Consider the following 15045-nt stretch of genomic DNA (forward strand, 5'->3'; position numbering starts at 1 on the left):
GGAGATAGTCTCGCCGTTTCTGTTCTATAGATGCGAGTAACATTCTTTTTTATTTGTGTAAGAGTTCCTTATAAAAGCACATACTACTTTAATGAAAATATTCTTTTATTTTTTTTTAAAGGCAGCCTGAATCATTTTTACAGTAGTTCCAAAATATGCTTCCTATGCCCACGTTACAATCATACTATCAAAAAGCTTGCATAAATCTAGGAATAAATATTGAACTCATTTGTATTTCCTCAATACAGAGTCGATGCCTGCTTCTGCTCTGCTGAGGAAATTCTCAAAATTGTGCACACACGTCCGAAGCTAATTAACAGATTTCCTGCTGAAAAATTGGTTAGGCTGCATCAGGATCAAGTGAGGATCAAGTCCAAATAGTGTTTTGCTCCGAGTTTCTGGCCCATCCCCAGGGCTAAATAAGCCATTTGTCAATTTTATGGACATAATTTGACTAATTTCTGGTGTGATCTCCATGCAGTTGTGTTGAATTTAGTAGGGTTGCTGTGGGGCGTAAACCAGCATGGAATTCTGTTCAGTGTGTTTACATTTAATATGGTCTGTGTCTGTGGAAATCTTGACTCGTTGACAATTCAGAAAATCAACACTGTAATGCCAGCTGCTGTTGAAGCCATGTAAATACTGGCTCTGTGGACAAGGTTGATATCACCCACTAAACGAATGGAGTCAAGATCAAAACCAAGTTATTCCACCTTAATTTTAAAAGTTAACACCATCTATTTGGTTTAAACTAGCGAGCATTTTTAATACTGCATCTTTGGCTGCTTTGTTTCCACAACTTCCATGTGAAGCAAACTGTGTTGATATTTAGAATGCAGATTTCCCTAAGCTATTTTTGTATTTCATTTGTGCATTGTCATGTTGCCAGCTGTACAGTTTCTGAATATGATTTTATTGTTTTACAGATGATACAGTAAGAGCTTTTGAGGAAAGAAACTGAGATTTATCTCAAAGATCTGTTGCAGAACAACTGAAAAGAGAAAAAGAATGGACAACTTCTGAAGATTTTTAATTAGAGAACAAAAATCAACTGGAAACATAAGGTGGACTTAGAGGAGTAAGAAACTTTAAAAAGCATCCAGAAATTGCTAATTCCCTGGTTTGGCTCAAGGTCTTGGGGTAATGGATACCATTGAGACTGCAAAGCTTGAAGAGCACATGGAAGGTCAAAACAATGACACCTCAAATGGTTATGTTCGACCTACCCTATCTGTCAGTGAAGAGAGCAAAACTGGTAATACCAAACCTAAGGGTTTACCTAATGGGTTGCGAAAAGGCACAAAGAAATATCCGGACTATATTCAGATTTCTATGCCTGCCGAATCTAGGAACAAATTTCCTTTGGAATGGTGGAAAACTGGCATTGCCTTTGTGTATGCTCTCTTCAATTTAATTCTGACGACTGTCATGATCACTGTGGTTCATGAGAGGGTACCTCCCAAGGAGCTCAGTCCTCCATTGCCAGATAAATTTTTTGATTATATTGATCGTGTGAAATGGGCTTTTTCTGTATCAGAAATAAATGGAATGGTACTAGTTGGATTATGGATAATCCAGTGGCTATTTCTCAGATACAAGTAAGTAGCTATATTTATCTCTGCTTCTGCTTGGTGGCAGAAGCAAATTGTTACTCTTATTCATGTAGAGTAGCACTTTTCTCTGAGTAGTTACAGTGATTTCCCAAAATTAGTACAGGTAATAGATGGTTGAAAGGAAACTTGCAGCTAGGCTCTGCACCCATATGTTGGAGTAGAGTTGGCTTGAAAACCACAATTAAGTTTCATGAGAAACGTTGAGGTTTCAAAATTTTGTTTTCATTTGGATGCAGAATAAAAACAAGACCTTTTCAGAGCAGGGACCTGAACCTTGGTCTCTCTCATTCCCACAGAGCAATTTAATCACCAGGCGATTGGCTATTCTGAGATAAATCTCTGGCTAGAAATTCCATTGTGGATTTCAGAGACTTTACAGATGACATTTTCATTAAACTGATACCATTCCCCAAAACATTTCAGTTTTGACTAAACTGCACTCTTTGACAAAGTGCTGTGAGACCTTAGTACCCCTAAGTAGAGCTGATTCACTGAAAATGTTTCAAACTTTTTTTTTAATTTTTTTATTTTTGACAAGGCACTAGACAGTTCACTAGCATTATACTGGATGTTCGAACTAGTCACATCTCTGAGAACATCAGCCCATCTTTCCCTCCAGATCACCTCCTGTTTCCTCAAGAAATAATCCCTATAGATACTTTAAAGGAAAACAAACGTTATTTGACATGAGATTACAAAATAATTACCAAGCAAAATAAAAACACTGCTAGGAGAACACTAGAGCTATTTAATAGGCCTGACTTTACTTACCAGCTAGTGGTTTAAATTAAACAAAATCATTACATTTGCAGCAATTTCTTTATCTCTCTCTTAACTGTAGCACACTCATGTTTCAATTTGTCTGTGCCTCTCGTTTGTCTGTGTCATATAACCCAGAAAGATGTGTCCAGACATCAAATTGTGTGTGTGTGTGTGTGTGAGAGAGAGAGAGAGAGAGAGAGAGAGAGAGACAGAGAAATCTCACATGGAAGTAGTACTATTGAAACTTTGTTTTCATATTGGTTAGATCACAATTTAAAAGCTCTAATAAATTTAAATGTAGGGTGTTAACCATTTAATGAGGCTACGACTACGCTGGAGGCACCATACCTCCCTTTCTCCTTGTGACAAGTAAATATATCATGCCTTCGAGTTTATGCTTGCTTGCTTCTCTCTCCCTCCCTTCTTGTTTTCAGATCAATAGTGGGACGCAGGTTCTTTTTTATAATTGGAACTTTGTACCTGTACCGCTGTATTACCATGTATGTTACCACCCTACCTGTGCCTGGAATGCATTTTCAGTGTGCTCCAAAGGTAAGAAAACTTGGTATTGGCCAAAGTATTACACCAAATACAGTATCTGAAAAAGACATTGGTACAATCATTTTATTTTAATAAAGTTTAATGTTTTTCTCCAGATATTATATGATACTCTTAAGAGATAAGTGTGGCTCCTGGCAGCTGTCTTCAAAATTTTTCTAGGTTTTTCATTTTATTTATTGCTGTTAGTAAGGCAGGATTTTGAGAACTGTAAGCATGTGAAGAGTGTTAAATCAAGCAATGAAAAGTTAGGAACCACCAGCATTAAGGATGCCTATGCAAATCTAATTCAGCCCTCACATGCTATGGAAGTTATTACATGATTCCAGCAATATGTGTGAGAGAAGCAGCAGCCCCATGGAGGCTGTTCTGTCCACTGCAATGTGACCAGGGATGCAGGAAACATACAAAGGAGTAAGGAGGAGCATTACCTTTTATGGCCCCTTTACTTGCCTGTGCAAGTATGTATAGTGAGTTTTGATTTTCTCCTGTGTGATTCTGTTCAGAACCTTGTGCTTTATATACAATCTATGCCTAGAACCTTGCATTTCCCTGGAGCCGCTGGTTAGTTGAGGAAGGAACAACAATTTTAGCATTAGTCAAGGTGGCTGCGCTTTAACTGACAATGGAAACAACTTGTGTTGCGTTCTTGCATAATGTATACATTTCACAACTCAAACACGGTCCACCCACTCAGCAAGAAGCAAATTATGCCAACAATTTTTTTTTTTTTTTTTTGCCCCATACCTATTTGAGTCCCAGTTCTGTATTGTGATCTGTTTGAGCAAATGGCTGTGCCCACACAGAGCCCCTCCAAAGTCAGTAGGGCTCTGAGCAGGGCCTACTGACATCAGAGACGCTCTGCATGGCGCAGCCCTCTGCTCAAATAGATCACAATACAGGATCCAAGCCTAAACTTGGCAAAATATTGCCTACTCTCCCAATAAAATTATTTCCAAAGCTTATTTTCACTATCAAGAAGAAGAAGGGGGGGAAAAAAGCTACAAAGGTTTAAAGTCATTTGAAGTGGTGATGCACCTGTTATGAAATAAATTTATAGGAAAAAGTAAATGTATAACTAAAAGAATTGGCTTAGCCAAACATGTAGTTAGTTAAATTACTTTATTTTAACTGGATAACAACAACTGAAAGATTTATCATCCACCTACATTACTCAAGCTGTCATGTTTTGCAATGTCAATGAATTACAAAAGAAAAAACTGTTCATAAGATTTAAGAAATACACAATAGCAGCTCTTTTTGGCTTACTAAATAGAGAGAGGCCTTGGCAAAACTGAATGTAATATCTCCAAAAAAGTTATTTTTATGTACACACAAATTTGTTTGCACATTATAAAATAAAGTTGTTTGATTGTTTATACGGTATTGACATGGGATAGAAATCTGCTTATGCTATCTGTCTCGGAGAGTAGCCACTTCACAAATTATATTGTTGTTTTTAGTTCATACCATGTCAGATTTAAGCTGCCTTAAGTAAAACAGATGCAGATTTCTTTAAGTTATGGGTCTGAATTTTAAAATGTATAAAAAGAGGCAATACCACAATGCTTGGAAGAAGTGTAGAATAAAGAATGAAAACACTAAACTATCAACATCAAGCAAATTTAAAAAGCAAAAAAAAAAATTGATACAATTTCCTAGTGTAGACAGGACCAAACACAGTACCACACACTACAAACACAGTAATGTGTGATCACTGGAGGTCTCGCAGCCAAGTACAGACCACATTTAATTCTGCTTAGTTTGAGAATTTTGAGAAGTTTACACACCATGATTGTAATTTTAATCATAGTGAAATAGTATTATGTATATATGAAATGTTAAATTATTTTACTAAAATTATTCTGGTACCTGATTGTATGTGGTGGTGGTGGTGGAGAACTGGCTTAGGTTTCTGTTTTGATAACTCCAGGTTGCCAAACTAAGATTCCATAACCACTTTAAAAAGACTTCTTTATTGACATGTTAAGGACCGTTGAATTGTTGCTTTTTGGAAGTTTTCCTAATACTAACATTAGCACATTGCAGCATCTACTGTAGAATTTGTATTTTAAATTGCACATTTCTGATTTTTGCTTTCAGTATTCATCCCATCCCTGAATGCTGCAATTAAAATTGGATATATGGCAATTTAAAAACAAACTTTTATCCTATCAAGTATCACAGAACAAATATTAGAGTTACTCAGGACAGCTTTGGAGGAACAGAATTTCTCACTAGCAACTCAGTTCAATGAATTAATATTTCATGGCTATTTTAGAGATTGGATGGGCGGGGGATATTCATTCTTGATATAATTGCTTTGTCTTAATTGGAGTTAAACCGGTGATTAACTTGTCTGGGGAATATATATTAAAATGTATGACTCTGGCACACTCTAGAGCTTTGCAAAATTTGGTTGGTTGGTTTGCAGCATGTGAATCATTTTTTCAGTTTTGATTCTGGTGGATTCATGTCTTCTCTTGGCCCCTCCCCTCTCCCCCCAGCCTACAACAAGTTAATCTTAGTGAAAACTGATATGAAACTGAGCGTTTGCACGGTATCAGTAAGAAACTATAAATCAGCCCAAGTGTATTTGAAACGCCTATAAACATGTCAACAAACCTAGGCTGACATTTGACTATTTAACTAAGCCCCAAATTAGGCAAATTTTGTGTAGTTGAAGTCTTGATTTGTGAACAGTTTACTCTGCTCTGGATAAAGAGTGAATGACTTACATGCAGCACCTCGCACAACAATAATTTATATTGGTTCTGTTAGAATAATTTCTCACAGTTCAGGGCAATGGAATCTATATTCCCTTTAGTGATCCAGCAAAGGCACCCAGTCTCAGGTTTCCAGGCCCCTAGCCATTGCCTCTCTCGGTTAGAGACCTGCGTGTCTCTCCATCCTGACTAGGGCATTTCCAGGCTGCACGGTCCCTTGACTATACTGTGATATCCCCAGCAAAAGACAAGCTGTCTAAGCAGGCTTCTCCTGTTTTCTTTTCAGAGACTACTAACTGTAATTGCCAACAGTTGCAAGTTACCACATAGCACTTCCTATGAAAGCATATTTATTCTTATGGTAAAAGCATTACAGAGAAAACATATTAAAATAATAAAAGAACGTACACACGTGCTAATAAGTTTACTAGAGATTACTCCAACTGCCTCTAACATGGGCTCTGACAGGTCAGTCCTTCAAACCTCCCAAAGGGTTCTCTTTTGTGGTCACAAGTTCATAACAGCTTCAGTTCAGAACCCAGTCTTATGAGGCCTCAGGAGGCGAAGTCCTTCCAACCCTTCCCTAAGGATTCAAGCCCTCCATGGACCAGAGTTCCTGTCTGTTTGCTGGATCAGGAAGAAAGCCCTGAGTCAGCTTAAACTCAGGCTAGTTATTCAAAAGTCCTCTCTTTGTTGCTCCCTGGAGAAACCAAACTGGGTCTTTCAACTATCCTCAGAGCAACAGGTAATCAGCAGATGACAAGTCTCCGGTTCAGGATGAAGCTTCAAAGGCTGAGTTAATAGGTACTTCTTAGAAACTCCACTTCACACACATTGTCCCGAAAGATCAATCATGTCTGCTGTATTGTTTAACATAGTCTTTTGAAGTTCATGATATCTCCTTGTTCCTCCTAAAAATTCAATAAGACTTAATGTAACTCCATAAGGTTGCCCCAGAATATTGCAGATACTGGCATATGTCACCATTCTTGAAAGAGTTCTGGGGTACGTCACACAAATGACAAATATGTAATGTGCACTTACACAATTCTTAATGTGTCCACCCTTTTGAAATATACTGATCAATATTATGTAATGCATACAGAAAGGTTTGCAATTATTTTTATGAAGGATGTGCACATTTTGATTGGAAAACAAGAAACAAAAAGGTTTAAAATCCAGCGAAGCATATCCTAGTCCAGGGATCGGCAACCTCTGGCCCACGACCCACCAGGAAAAGCATCCTGGAGGGCTGGGCCAGTTTGTTTACCTCCTGCGTCTGCAGGTTTGGCTGATGGCGGCTCCCATTAGCCATGGTTCGCCGTCCCAGGCCAATGGGGGCTGCGGGAAGGGCGGCACGCACATCCCTCAGCCTGCGTCATTTCTCAGCACCATCAGCCGAATCTGCGGACGCGGCCTGGCCCGGCCCTCCAGGTACTTACCCTGGCGGGCCGCATGCCAAAGGTTGCCGATCCCTATCCTAGTCTAATCCTGTAATGCCCAGCCTTGGTGGTTGACAGATTTTTTTTCTGGTAAACATGCTATTATCTTTGAGAAATAAATAATAGACACAGACAATTCAGATGTTTTAGTAGATAGAGCTTTTCATTATTATATTTTTAAGCACAAGTTGACTTAAACTTCTTGTCCAAACATATGTTCTTCATCATCTTGAATTTTTCTCATTTCCCAGTTGAATGGAGATTCACAGGCTAAGGTGCAGAGGATCCTACGATTGATTTCTGGTGGTGGTCTGTCCATAACTGGATCACATATCTTATGTGGAGACTTCCTGTTCAGTGGTCACACAGTAGTGCTAACACTCACCTACCTGTTTATCAAGGAATGTAAGTTACAGTATTTAAATACAGTTGTGTTGCTGATGCCTGTTACAAGAAGAGCACTTAAGCTAAAACCACTTTGTTGTATTCATACATGTTTTGTTTTGTTTTTTACAACATACAATAAATGGTAAAACTGCAATACACAGTTTGACAAAATGTGCTTGACCTTTCCAGAATGTGGCTTCTGGAATGAGAAGTACCACTGGCAAACATCTGTGTGTTTTGGGAGACTGATGATGTGGGAAGGGGATGGCGAAGGTAAGGTTGAGAGAAGGGCTGAATCAGCGAAGTGACTATCTGTCTTTACCTCAAACAGAAGTGATATCAGCAAATAATCCTCTAGTTAATTGTTTGAGAGAGAGAGAGAAATGACTCCTCTTGCTTCAATGGGAATTATGCCTGCCTACCCCAGTGCTGAATTTGGTGCTGAGTTTGGCTTGCACAATGGAGGATACTTTTTTATAACCTCATTTTACAGTGGTCTGTCAAAAATCCAGCTCCTGAGGGCAGTAGGGAACTTTGTGGCATCTGGAGTCTCCCAGTATGAGTTTAAAGATTATGTAACTGAGGACCAGACTGTAAGCTGTAATATGGAGAATGCACCACTCGGACCTCAATAATTTGGCTACTTGTTTGGCCATATGTCAGTACAGTAGCATTTTCTTTAAAATTCACGGCATGGCATGTATCTAACATTAGAATCTGTCCATATTTCATTGCTGATTTCCTGAGCACTTTGATTGAGGCGTTAGACTTCATTAAATTATTTTTCTAACTTCAGCATACAGGGTAACTTAAAACATTCTTTTTTGTAAAAGAACATCCCATCATTTGATGATTAGGCAAACAATGTTACCTGACAGTGTAAAGAGAGACCGAGAACTTCTATGTGGACATAAGACCTTTTATTTCTGTAAACAACAAAGGATTATAGCATGGTGACTATTAAGTCTAAGTCTTTGTACTATGAAATTTTCTGGTATTGTGTGTAATTAATCAGTCAACTAGAAGAACAGAGGCCAGTCAGCCTAATGTTCCAAGGGTAGGTAGCAACACGATTTGCTTTCTGTACGTATGTGTGTTATCATAGCTTAACACTGGTCATTTAAATCTTATCCTGTAATATATGCCACAGACAAGATATATTTAATTCTTCTTTTTAAAGATTTTTTGGTACAGTAGCATAATTCAGATGTCTTTAAATAGCAGGGCAAGAGTGGGGAAGAATAACAAGCAGACTGTACCTATAAGCTTTGTAAATGCTGCCTAAGAATTGGCCGTGTATCCCATCTGAATTCCTCTGCTTTGTAATCAAAGTGCTCTGTACATCAGAGGTGCATAGTGTACCCATTTCTATTTCCTCTGTAATTAGGAAAATGTAGTTTTCTAAGCAAGAGCGTGTACTAGATCATTGTTTTGAATTAGAGGTTACTTGCAATATGCTCTGCTGGTCTCTTTTGATCAGGCACGTTTCTTGTGTGAGAGACCTTGTTTATTTCTAGGTGTAGTCCCCCCACCCCCGCTACCTATCCTCCCATCTTTGGCTATTGTTGGTTCATTTTACTCATAGGCAGGAAAGGCCAGGGGAGCTTTCTCCTGACCCCATGCTGCTTTCTCTCAGAACAGGGGAAAATATACTAGTGTGGAGAATCTCTTCTGTCTGGAGCTTGCTTCCTCAAGTAAATGACAGGCTATAACTCCAAATCCTGGTCCACAAATCAGTGGGGTGGACTCAGCCTTAGTATTTTGGGGGGGATTCTATGATGATTTTCAGTTTCCCCCCGCCCCCCTCCTCCAAAGCATAACTGAGTCCTGACTAGAGTGACTAGGTAACATTATGCACAGGCTCAGCCTCTTTGAGTAAGATCACTGACATAGTATTTACGGTACCCCAAACCGAACAGATTCATTTTACATAAAAAGTGGGATTGGAATCTTTGGGGGTCCACCACCAGCCTCCCACTCCAAGAGAAGTGTAGTCTGTAATGAGATCCATCGTTGCCAACGTCAAAAGCATTTTTCAAGGAAAAATTTCCAGCTAAACTGCCAGCTGCGGGCATTCTGGATAACTTTAGCACTTGCATACTGCTTCACAAACATTAACAAATTAATCATCACAATGTACTCCAATATGTGGTATACAAGCCCCATTTCACAGACCAGGACACTAATTTAGAAAAAAAAGTTGTCTTGACTAAAACCACAGATTGTGTCAGATCTGGAATTAAAAGCCTGGAGTTCCTTGCTCCCAGTTCCACATCTAACCCATTAGAATAGATTGCCTCTTACGCTATTGAGCTTACTCCTCTTGTGGCCAGAAGCCATTTTGGATGTTAAGCAGAAGAGCAGTTTCAGCTGAAGGTAGCTGGCTGGGAGGCATCTTGCAATTAACATCCAAAACAGGAGCTTGGACAGCACCACCCACCCTCAGCTGTGAATTGGTCTTGGTTCCTCTCTCCACAAAAAGGTGGAAGGACTCTGAATTAGACCATGATCTTTAGGGAAAATTACAATGACAAACTTTTGAGTCTTAGTGGTCAACTTTTGTCCTTTCTTTAGTAATATGAACTAAAAACTACTTTGCTTTAAAAATGAAAGCTTAGATTAGTCTTAACCTTCATCAGTTCCTCAGCTGAAGTCTATGGGCCCTAATGGCCATATTTCAGCAGATGATACCTCTGCATCAGTAAACTTTCTTGGTTGTTCAAAGTGCATTTTTACTAAAGCAGAGATTCTCTCTCTCTCTCTCCATACCCACGCACATCACATAGGTTCAAAAGTTCTTCTAAAGTTAATCTTGGATATTTATAGAAACGTATAATTCTCTCCTTTTGACAGACTCACCTCGCTACTTTTGGTGGTATCATTTGATCTGCTGGTTGATGAGTGCCGTTGGTATAATCTGCATTCTTGTTGCCCATGAACACTACACTGTGGATGTTATCGTTGCTTATTATATCACCACAAGGCTCTTTTGGTGGTACCACTCAATGGCTAATGAAAAGGTGAGTGCAAAGGATATATATAATGCACATATTTTGTGTGTGTAAGCTGCTATAAACCCAATAATGGCCTCTCCTTGTAAATTCCACAGAAAAGGTCATAATGGCCTTAAAATTAGTAGATGAGATCTGGGGCAGAAATAGAATTTTTCTACAGAAATTGAAGCACAAGTTTAAAGTTAAGCAGATGCTTATGTGCTTTCCTGAATTGGGGCCCACGTTAAGAAGAAAATAATCTGTCATTTCTGGCATGCATATGTTTTTAAAATCGAACTTCTTTCTAAACATGAATACTTTATCACTGTTTTAGGTAGATAGGATAGGCCACGCCATATCTTAATTAGTAAACAGTAGCTACTAACATTATTGGAGATCTTAAATTACCCAGCCTTTTAAAAAATTCCAGTTATATTTCTGCAGTAAATTGGACAAATTTTTAAATTATTCTTTCTGTTGGCTTTAAATATACTTCTTTTCAATTTGAGTCTCCTCTTTATTTCTGTTTTGTGGGACACGTTAGAAAGAAAGTGTTCAGTTCTGACTATGGAATACTCAAGTCACATCAAACTGTTTTCCTTTCCAGGTTAAATAAACTTACTATTTGCAGAATTTCATTGAAATATACTGTAATTGTCATACTCTTCTTTATGATTCAGCTAATGTGATTGATTCTACTGTCTAAACTTGTTAAATTGTTTCTTCCAACTCTTTCCCCACCCCAATATAGAACTTGAAGATCTCTTCACAGACTAATTTTCTCTCTCGAGCATGGTGGTATCCGATATTTTATTTCTTTGAGAAGAATATACAAGGCTCAGTTCCTTGCTGCTTCTCATGGCCTATATCTTGGCCTCCTAGCTGCTTCAAATCTTCATGCAAAAAATATTCACGAGTTCAGAAGACAGGAGAGGACAATGAAAAATCCACCTGAAAGAAAGATGAAGAAAGAAAAGAAATCATCTGCTCTTTATTTTACCACAACATTAATGCTATAACCAAAGTTCTTAAAAGGACTAGATTGTAGGGGAATAAGTGGACCAAATTCTTGTGCAATTGTACAAGACAATTGTATACAAAATAAAACACCCATTGACATGTTTTCTATTCATCACATTGTACAGGGCTATTCTACTCTTCAGTACTAGGAGTGCACCATAGATAGGATTTTTCCCTGAGAAAGAAAAGAAGCAGGAGTTTGGTTTACTTATGAGATTGAGGTGCCAAAGAACACATCACACCTTTTGTTATTAATTATCACTCATCCACAAAAATCTCATCTTTAGAGTTCTGGAGTTTGAGGGCAAAAGCATACTAAAATTTAACGTTACAATATCTGTCTACAATGGTGGGAAGTGGTTTACTGTATTCTTCTTCTTGCTAATGAAGGTACAACTTACGATACATGACTGGTGAAGCCGGAAGTGAGCCTTGACATTTTATGCTCTATGGGAATGAATGTACTATGACCCTGAAGTACTCCCACCTCCCATGTACTCTGATATACCAATTTTTTACATTTTGTATTGGTAATTTTATTTTTAAAACAAACAAAAAAAAAGAACCTGAAAAAGAAAGCTGTTGTGATATGATGACATTACAAATTATAAATAATAGCTGCTAACATCATTGGAGCACTACAAGCATGGAAATATTTTTATTTTTAAAACATATATCTATGTAACAAGAAGAAAATTATTTCAAAGTCTAAACAGTTAATGGCAAGTTAGCCTGGGTCTGTATGTATTATGTGTATATATAACTATGTAATGCATATAGGTGTATATATACATACTTTTGTGTATTCACACACATTAACCAATATTAGATAAATGAAAAGAAAGCTGTGTATAATGTGTTATTGTAAGCAAAACTCCCACTGATTTTCCTTCACCTGCTTCAGTACTGCAAAGTCAGTTCCTAAATGGGAAATGTAAAAATCAAACATTTTAAATTTTTAGTTACTATATCTTGATGACACTATATAAACATTGTGCTTGAGAGCCTGATGTTATACATTTAGAGGTTTGGGGGGGTTGTTTTTTGGTGGTTTTTTTAATTTATTTATTTCCTTTTTTTATAAACCGTTGGCACAAATCTCAGTGACTCATAAGCAGGTGCTAAGGTGAATACACTCCAACAGCAACACTTCTTCCACTGTTACCTAACAATATTTATTATTAAATGGTGCTGTCATATGACTGACCTGCTATTCCTTCCTATCAGGACTTGTTTGTCCAACCAAAGTATCTACACAAGTATGTTGGTTTAGTATGTGGGAATACACAACTTTGTTCGTGTACAACTGAACTGCAGATTAGCAGCTAACCTGGTCAATGTTGTTTTTGTTGTATTTCATATTGTTCTTGGGGAAGCAAAGTGGATACTAGGCACCCCAGAGTTTAACAGTTAATTTGTTCTGTATTCATTTCCTCAGCTACTCAAGTATTTTATTTCAAACCTTCAGTAAAAGCTGATCACAGAAGCAATAATTGTGTTAATAGTTTAAATTAACCTGTAACTGGAGTGAAAAATTTGCTCTCATTTTTTAGAATGCCTTGACAAGTGTGAACACTAAAAAGAAAATTAAATAATGACATTCTCATTTTAAAAATATCCTGTTAGAAAAATTGCTACAAATAAAATGAAATATACAGTATCCAGATCTGATTTCTTTTTCAGTGCAGGGGGTCAATGACTATAAAATTGTACACCAGAAAAATATTTTTGTGCATTATCAAAGCATAACACAATAGACTGCATTTCTTACAGTACATTCTGGTGAAACATAGCAAAGTAATGATAGCCAAGCTCTTTTTTTTTTTTTAGACATTTTTATTTTAAAGATTTTATTTCTCTTCACTAGAAATATTTAACATTAGGCTGGGGAGTCTGATGATGTGCGTATGGATACAAGGTTAATGTTTTCCTGGCAGAACTTGAGTGGCTCACAAGCTGAACCCAAGGACATACATTTTGAGAAGTGTTCCTTCAATTATTAGCTAACCAATCCTATTAGTACAATATCAGCCTTTGCACATCCCCAAAGTTGTTGTTTTATTTCTTGTTTGAGTTCATCTACATGGACCACAATGTCTTTGAAGTCAAACCACAGACTACTGGGCTATAGCTTAATCTCCTAACTGACACGTTAATTATTTTTAGTTGAACCACTTCTAATAGCAAAGTCTATGGAGGGAAATGTGGGTGAATTTCATTAGTAAACCTCCTTCAATATGCCGGTAAGTACTGTGGTCTGAACATTCTAGGAAGGATCAGAAACTATGCTTTTCACTTGGTAGCCTGTTAGGTTACTGAATAACACATCCATTGATAGCCTAGATAGATTACAACAAAGTTCCACTGAGATATTTAGGAGGGTATTTAGCTAATGACTGACCTATAGAACATATCAAGTGCTCTGCTCATAACCAATATTCTTATTCAGTACAATTTGTTTGAGGTCCCATTTTGTTAAGATGATAAAGAATTAAAAATGACTGAGTAGTTTGTTTTTTAAATCAATTGTAGTTTTGGATTAGGCCTGCTAAGTGCTCAAATTCCCTCCATTCTCATATATGTCAACAGAAATTGCTTGCATACTTTGGCCTTCAGACAATAGAGATGGAGTATCTCAAAAGTTCTTCTTATTGATACGAAGAAAGTAGTAAATTGATTGGATCCAGTTTTTTGAAAAGTGCTCATCTCATTCAGAAACATTTTAAGCTTAAATCTATGCAAGAACATAGAATTACACCCTTACATTTTTACATAATATAATTATAGCCCATTCTTTATTACCACACTGCACTAACAAATCAGGTATAGGCGACAATCAGTATATATGAAAAGGAGCTTAAAGAATTAACAGTGATTGTGATAAATGGAATATAAAGAAGTTCCACAAAATTTCAGGATGGCAAGAAATGGAGTAAAGCGGATACAATCCGAAAGTAAAAAAAAGAATATCTGGAATTCATTCATAAACTGTCACAAGGTTGAGTGCAAGATTTTATTCCTGATGCCTTTTTATATACCTTTCGTTTTATGTAATTTTTCTGAAACTTTTCTTTGATTTAAATACTGTCTGTATCTGCTGCTGTACCACAAGACAGAGAATCATAGTTGAACTGCAATTTCTGTCCTCTGAAGAGAGCCTGGATGGGCCCTTCTGAAATCAGTGGAAGTTTCATATGTGCATCTGCCACATCACTGAAGACAGGAGTTGCTGGGTCCTTGACACTTCTGAAATCCAGGTCTCATCTATGTGTCTAAATGGATTTGGAAGCCTAAATTGGGCACCCATATTAAAAAAAAAAAAAATCTTGGCCATGGTCAGTACTTAAAAGGGTAATATGATAATATGCTCAGTCTACAGCTGGTTTGCAACAGATCTGTCATATTAGCAAATAAACGGCCTTGTTCAACCTCTTTAGATTTTGTCTCCATGGTGTGTCCTTAATGCCCCCTTGTGGCTATAAATGTTATGTGTTCAATATTGCTTTAAAAATTGTCTTTTTAGGGTAATTATTAAGGGTTGGGC

At 37.4% G+C, this 15045-nt stretch overlaps 1 protein-coding gene across 3 annotated transcripts in view; it reads left to right on the forward strand.

Moving 5' to 3' along the window:
- The window catches only part of SGMS2 (sphingomyelin synthase 2), a 64022-nt gene extending 50881 nt beyond the window's left edge, over nt 1-13141 (forward strand). For all 3 annotated transcript variants that reach the window (XM_030565508.1, XM_030565507.1, XM_030565509.1), the window contains exons 2-6: nt 927-1598; nt 2810-2927; nt 7353-7506; nt 10342-10508; nt 11233-13141. In XM_030565508.1, the coding sequence (XP_030421368.1) occupies nt 1144-1598; nt 2810-2927; nt 7353-7506; nt 10342-10508; nt 11233-11436 (1098 nt within the window). In that variant the 5' untranslated portion in view covers nt 927-1143 and the 3' untranslated portion in view covers nt 11437-13141. The remainder of the gene's footprint in view (nt 1-926; nt 1599-2809; nt 2928-7352; nt 7507-10341; nt 10509-11232) is intronic.
- The last annotated feature ends 1904 nt before the right edge of the window (nt 13142-15045 follow it).

Source organism: Gopherus evgoodei, chromosome 5, assembly GCF_007399415.2.
Source record: "Gopherus evgoodei ecotype Sinaloan lineage chromosome 5, rGopEvg1_v1.p, whole genome shotgun sequence".
NCBI lineage: Eukaryota > Metazoa > Chordata > Testudines > Testudinidae > Gopherus > Gopherus evgoodei.